We start from the raw sequence: 6,173 nt of genomic DNA, 5'->3' as shown, positions 1-6,173 counted from the left end.
AGGAGATGTGGAAGAGAAAGAGGGAGGAGGCATGGGAAAAGGGGGAAGGGGAGGAGAAAGAGATTTTTATTAAAAGTAAAAAAACAACTAGATCACCGGAAAAAAAGAGGAAAAGAAAGAAGGAGAACAGAGAGAGATAGAGAAGGGAGAGGAGGAGATGAGGAAATGAAAAGGGGAAATGGAGGGGGTGATGAAGGAGGTGATGAGAATAGGGCTGGAGGATTAGAAGGAGGAAATGAGACAGATGAAAGAGGAAATGAAGGAGGGTATAAAAGATATAAGAAAGGAGATGAAGGAGTTTAGAGAGAGAGAGGAGGGATGGAAGGAGGAGAGAGAAGAGATGAAAAAGCAGATAAAGGGATTGGAGAGGAGAATAGAGGAGATGGAGGGAGAGGGAGAAAAGAAGAAGGAGGGGAAAAAGAAAAAAGGGAAGGGAGAAGAAGAAGAAATGAAATTAAGATTGAAAAAGATAGAAAAGAAAATGGAAAGGAAAGAGAGGGAGGAGAGGAGAAAGAATTTAGTAATAAAAGGGATAGAGGTGAAGGAAGGGAGAAGGAAGGAAGCGGTAGAGGGGTTAATAAAGGATATAGGAGCAGAGGTAAAGATAGAGGAGACATGGAGGATAGCAGAGGACAGGGATAAAAGAAGAGAGATAGTGGGGATAAGGATAGAGAATGAGGAGAAAAGAAGGGAGATATGGGAGAAGAAGAAGACATTAACGGGTAGAAAAGAAAGGATAGTAGAGGACTGGACATGGAAGGAAAGGAGAATGAGATGGAAATTAGAGAAGAGGGCCCGAGAGGAGGGAAGGAAGGGGAAAAATGTATGGGTAGAGTATGGGAGAATAAGAATAGATGGACAGTGGTGGAAGTGGGATGAGGAGGAGGAGGTGTTAAGAGATGGAAAGGGTAACATAAAAGTAGGTGGACAGGGGGAAGGGAGGAGGGAGGAAGAGGGGAACACAAGATAGAGGAAAGAAGGGAAAGGGGTAAAAAGGGGAAGCGGGAGGAAGCGGAGGAGAAGGAGTGGAGAATAGGGTTCTGGAATGTGGCAGGAGTGAGGAATAAAGATAGAGAATTCTGGGAAGGATTAAAGAATTGGGATGTAACAATACTAGTAGAAACATGGATGGACAAGAAAGGGTGGAGGATGGTGAAAGAAAAGTTACCAAGAGGATACGAATGGGGAATACAAGTAGCCGAAAAGAATAATAAAAAAGGAAGGGCGATGGAGGGAATGATAATGGGAATAAAAAAGGAGATAATGGAAAAAGGAAAAAAAATAGAAACGGAAAGAGAAGGGCTGATAATAAGAAGAATAAGAAAGGGGAAACAGAAATGGAGGGTAGTGGGGGTATACGTTAATCAAAATATGGAGGAGATGCTACAGAGCATGGAACAATGGGTGGGGGAGAAGGAGATGGAGGTAAACACAATAATTGGGGGAGATTTTAATGCAAGAACGGGGGTAGAGGAAGGAGGTATAGAAATAGGAGAAGAGGGAGAGAATGGAATAGGGAGGGGGGAAGGAAGGAAAAGGAAATCAAAGAATGGGAAAATTAATAGAGAAGGAAGAGTAATGATGGAGTTCCTGGAGGAAAGAGGGTGGGGAATACTGAATGGATGCACAGAGGGAGAGGAGGAAGGGGAGTTCACGTTTACAGGGGGAAAAGGGAACACGGTGATAGATTACGTAATAGCAGATGAGGACACGAGGGAAAAAATAAAAAGTTTAAGAATAGGGAACAGAATAGACTCAGACCATCAACCATTGGAGGTATGGGTGAAGGGGGAGAGACAAGGAAAAAAAGGAAGGAAGAGCGGGAGCAGGGGAGAAGGAAGAATATGGAGAGGAGTGTGGAATGAAGAGAGGTGCAAAGAATTCAAACAAAGGATGGAGAGGATAAAATTGGGGAAAAAAGAAATAGGAGAAGAATGGGAAGGGATGGAGAGGGAGATGAAAGAGGCGATAAGGGAAGTAGAGAGGGACTTGGGGAAAGAGGAGGGGAAGAAGGGAGGATGGTGGGACAGAGATTGTGAAGAGAAGAAGAAGGAGGTAAGAAGGGAATTAAGAGGATGGAAAAGTAAAGGGAGAGAAGGAAAGAAGTACAAAGAAAAAAGAAAAGAATATAAGAAATTATGTGAAAGGAAGAGGAAGGAAGAAAATGAAAAGTGGGGAAAAAAAGCAAGGGAGGTAAAAAGGGAAAGTGAAGTGTGGGAAATAATAAATAGAGAGAGGAAAAGAAGGGTAAGGATAAATGATGGGATAGAGATGGAGGAATGGAAGGAGTACTTTATGAGGTTATTAAAGGGGGCAGAAAGGAAAGTAGTAAAAGGAAATGGAAGAAGGAAAAAAGAGGAGGGGGATGAGGAAGAAGAGATTAGCAGGGAGGAAATAAAGGAAACGATAAAAAGGCTAAGGAATGGGAAGGCGATGGGGGCAGATGGGATACCAGGAGAAGCTTGGAAATATGGTGGGGAGGAAGTGGAGGAGTGGGTTTGGAAATGGTGTAGCAGGGTATAGAAAGGGGAAGGATGGCCGGAGAACTGGAAGGAGGGAGTAGTGGTGCCAATAGTGAAGAAGGGGGATGGAGAGAGAGTGGAAGAATACAGAGGGGTGACACTAATGTCATCGTGTTACAAAATATACGCGATAACGTTAGCAGAAAGGTTGAGGAGGGAAGTGGAGAAAAAGGAGATAGTGCCGGAGAATCAGACAGGTTTCAGGAAAGGGATGGGGACATTGGATAATATTTATATAATGAATTACTTGGTAAACAGGCAGTTAGAGAAAAAGAAAGGGAAAATGACGGCATTATTTATAGACCTTAAGGCAGCGTTTGATTCTGTAGATAGGGGAGTATTGGTGGGGGCAATGAGAGAGAGAGGAGTAAGGGAGGGACTGGTGGAGAGGGTAGAGGAGGTGTTAAAGGAAACGAAAAGCAAAGTAAGAGTAGGAGGGGAGGTGGGGGAGAATTTTTGGACGGCGAGAGGAGTGAAACAAGGATGCCCATTAAGCCCATTATTATTTAATATAATGTTAGCGGATATAGAGGAGGAAATGGGAAAGGTGAAACGGGGGGGAGTTAAATTAAGAGGGAATAGGATATACTCATTAGCGTATGCAGACGACATGGTGTTGGTGGCGGAGGAGGAGGAGGAGGTGAGGGGCATGATGGAGAGACTAGAGAGATACCTAGAGAGGAAAAAATTAGAATTAAACACCAAAAAAACGAAGATAATGAGATTTAGGAAGGGAGGAGGAAGATGGAAAAAAAGATATGGAAATGGAAAGGGAAGGCAATTGAGGAAGTATAAGAATTTAGTTACTTGGGGTACAAAATACAAAGGAACGGAGGACAGGAGGCGCAGATTAGGGAGAGGGCGAAGAAAGCGACAGCGGTGATGGGAACAGGTATGGGGGATAGGGAAAAGAAGATTTGGGAGGGACTGGGGGAGAAGAATATGGATGTTTGACAAATTAGTTTGGACGGTAATGGAATATGGGGTAGAGATATGGGGATGGAAGGAAAGGGAGGAAATGGAAAGGATAGAAAAGAGATATTTGAGATGGGTATTGGGGGTAGAAGCGAGGACACCAGGATATTTAATAAGAGAAGAGTTGCAAAGGGAGAAGATGAGAGGAAAAGCGGGCAGGAGGGCATGGAGATTTGAGAAAAGGCTAGAAGAGGGTGGAGGGAGTGGAATAGCGAGGGAATGTAGGGAGGAGATGAAGGAAAGATTTAAGGAAGGGAAAGTAAGATCAGATTGGGAGGAGGAGAAAGAAATTCTTCGAAAAGAGGGAGATAACAATCGAGGAGGTGGAAAGGAAGAGAGAGGAAGGAAAGGAATGGTATGGAGAGTTAGAGAGGAAGGACAGGGAGAAACAGAGGAAGGAAAGATGGGAAAGGATAAAAGAATCTAGATTTAGCAGATGGTATAGAGAAGTAAAAGGGGAGGGAATACCGGGATACTTAAAAAAAGGATGGGGGGAAAGCAGATGGAAAAGGGTAGCGAGATTTAGATTGGAAAATAAAATAAGAGAGGAAAGGTATTGGGAAGAAGAGGAGAAAAGGAAGTGCAGACTATGTGGAGGAGAAAGGGAAACATGGGAACACGTATGGGAGGTATGTAGAGAGTGGAAGGAGGGAGGAGGGAGTTGGCAAGAGGCGATAGGCTGGGTTCTAGGTGAGGAGGGAGAAGGGGAGCGATGGATGAGAGAGATAGAGAAAGAGAGAAGGGGGGAGGAGGAAAGGGAAAGAGGTGAGGAGGAGGAAGAGAGAGTGGGTGAGTGAGAGAGAGCGAGAGAGAGTGAGAGAGGAAGAGAGAGAGTGAGAGAGGAAGAGAGAGAGAGAGAGAGAGAGAGAGAGAGAGAGAGAGAGAGAGAGAGAGCGAGAGAGAGAATGAAAGAAGGGGCGAAGTAAAAAGTATTAACACATATAAGATGGAAGGAAAGCAATGGAAACGGAAGTCCCTTTAGCGAGCGAGGTGTGTGTGTATATAGGATGAGGGGAGGAGGAGGGTGAGCACATGAGGCTCACGCTCCTGCTCCATAAGCGGATAGGTTAAGTTAGGATAAGGATAGATTAAGTAGAGATTAAGTATAGAATAAGGTTATTATATAAGAAGGAAGTGTATGGCGAGAAACGAAAATGTGAAAGAAAATTGTAACCCTAAGGGGATCAATAAACAAACTACTACTACTATATATATCACTGAAGAAAAATGTCATATATTTTTCTTATTTTTATCCTTATGTAGTAAGTACAAAATAACTAATTAATTAATTAATTAATATATACATATACACATATATTGAATAAATAGTTATCTCTATTTTGTATTTTATATGATAATGACTGAAATAATAAGAGTATATATCATTTCGGTCATTATATACCATAAAATATAAAATAAAGATAACTATATTCAATATGTATATGTATGTATTGAATAATTTATTTATTTATTTATTTATTTTGTATTAATTACATAAGAATACAAATAGAGAAAGCATATAATATTTTTTTCCAATTAGATATATAGTATTATATATACATTTTTCAAATAAAATATTTTATCATACCTAATTTATATCTATTAAACACCTTGTATAAGTCTATTTTGTCTCGTATGTACATCATACAGCCATACGATAAAATTTCAATTGCGAGAAAAAAGGTGAAATGACTTTATAAATTATCCGATAAAACATTAAAAGACCACACTTGTAGTAAATAACAAACTTAGAAATATCCCGAGTCGAAATTTAAAACCTACTATAAACCTCATACATGGTTATTTGTGCCTCTAATAATGTTCCTTGACCTACAAGTTCTATCTTGAAAGTGTTATGTCTTCTTTTGGCCTTTCTTTAATCTTGTTGTCCTAGAAAACCCTTATTTTTATTGATGTTAAATATACAATTCCTACTTTCGTTCTTACAACTCCTACCTCTTTTGAATCTCCAAATCTTATCGAAATTTCTAGCAATAAAAATATTAATATTCAATCTATAATTGAGTTCAATTTCTATTATTTCAGATTAATATAATAAATGTTATAATATAAAATAAATAATAACAAATAAATAGTAAAAAATATTTTTTAAAATTAAGTGCAACTCAGTATTATATTTAGTATTATAAATAACTAAAAATTTATTCGAATAAACAAAAAACAATTAAAATTCAAAATTTTATTTAATATTTTATTACATATTTGACCTATAATTCGAAATTATTTAATGTTCTATTACCACATTTACTTTATTTGTATTTAATGCATATCTTAATTTCAATAAGCGCAATACATTAATTATGTAATTTACTTAACTGCAAATAGATATGTAAGAGATAAGTGAATATTATTTATATAATATTTGCTTATAGTAGCCTATTTACAGTTAAGCAAATTATAATAATTAATATATTGTTTATTGAAATCAAGATCCATACATTAAATGCAAGTAGAGTATATGAGATAATAGATTATTAAGTAATTTTGAATATTTATTTTCTAGAAATACATATTTATAGAACCTGGAACCTTTTTAGAGGTTCTCAGTAGGTACTCTTTTGAGCTTCCACATGAAAAAAACGGCAATAAGTAACAATTTTTAGTATCAAAGGAGGGCAATAGCCAATGTAATGTTATATCTATATATATGAATTA

The 6,173-nt window shown here is 38.6% G+C and overlaps 1 protein-coding gene across 1 annotated transcript; it reads left to right on the top strand.

The window, feature by feature from the left end:
• The first annotated feature begins 235 nt into the window (after positions 1 to 235).
• LOC136998683 (golgin subfamily A member 6-like protein 22) lies at positions 236 to 3,476 on the top strand. The gene is made up of 4 exons (XM_067351765.1): positions 236 to 908; positions 1,055 to 2,509; positions 2,663 to 3,299; positions 3,350 to 3,476. The coding sequence occupies exons 1-4, from the start codon at positions 236 to 238 to the stop codon at positions 3,474 to 3,476; spliced, it is 2,892 nt and encodes a 963-aa protein (XP_067207866.1).
• The last annotated feature ends 2,697 nt before the right edge of the window (positions 3,477 to 6,173 follow it).

This window comes from Linepithema humile, chromosome 3 (assembly GCF_040581485.1).
Source record: "Linepithema humile isolate Giens D197 chromosome 3, Lhum_UNIL_v1.0, whole genome shotgun sequence".
NCBI classification, from domain to species: domain Eukaryota; kingdom Metazoa; phylum Arthropoda; class Insecta; order Hymenoptera; family Formicidae; genus Linepithema; species Linepithema humile.
This window is presented reverse-complemented; position numbering and strand designations above follow the sequence as displayed.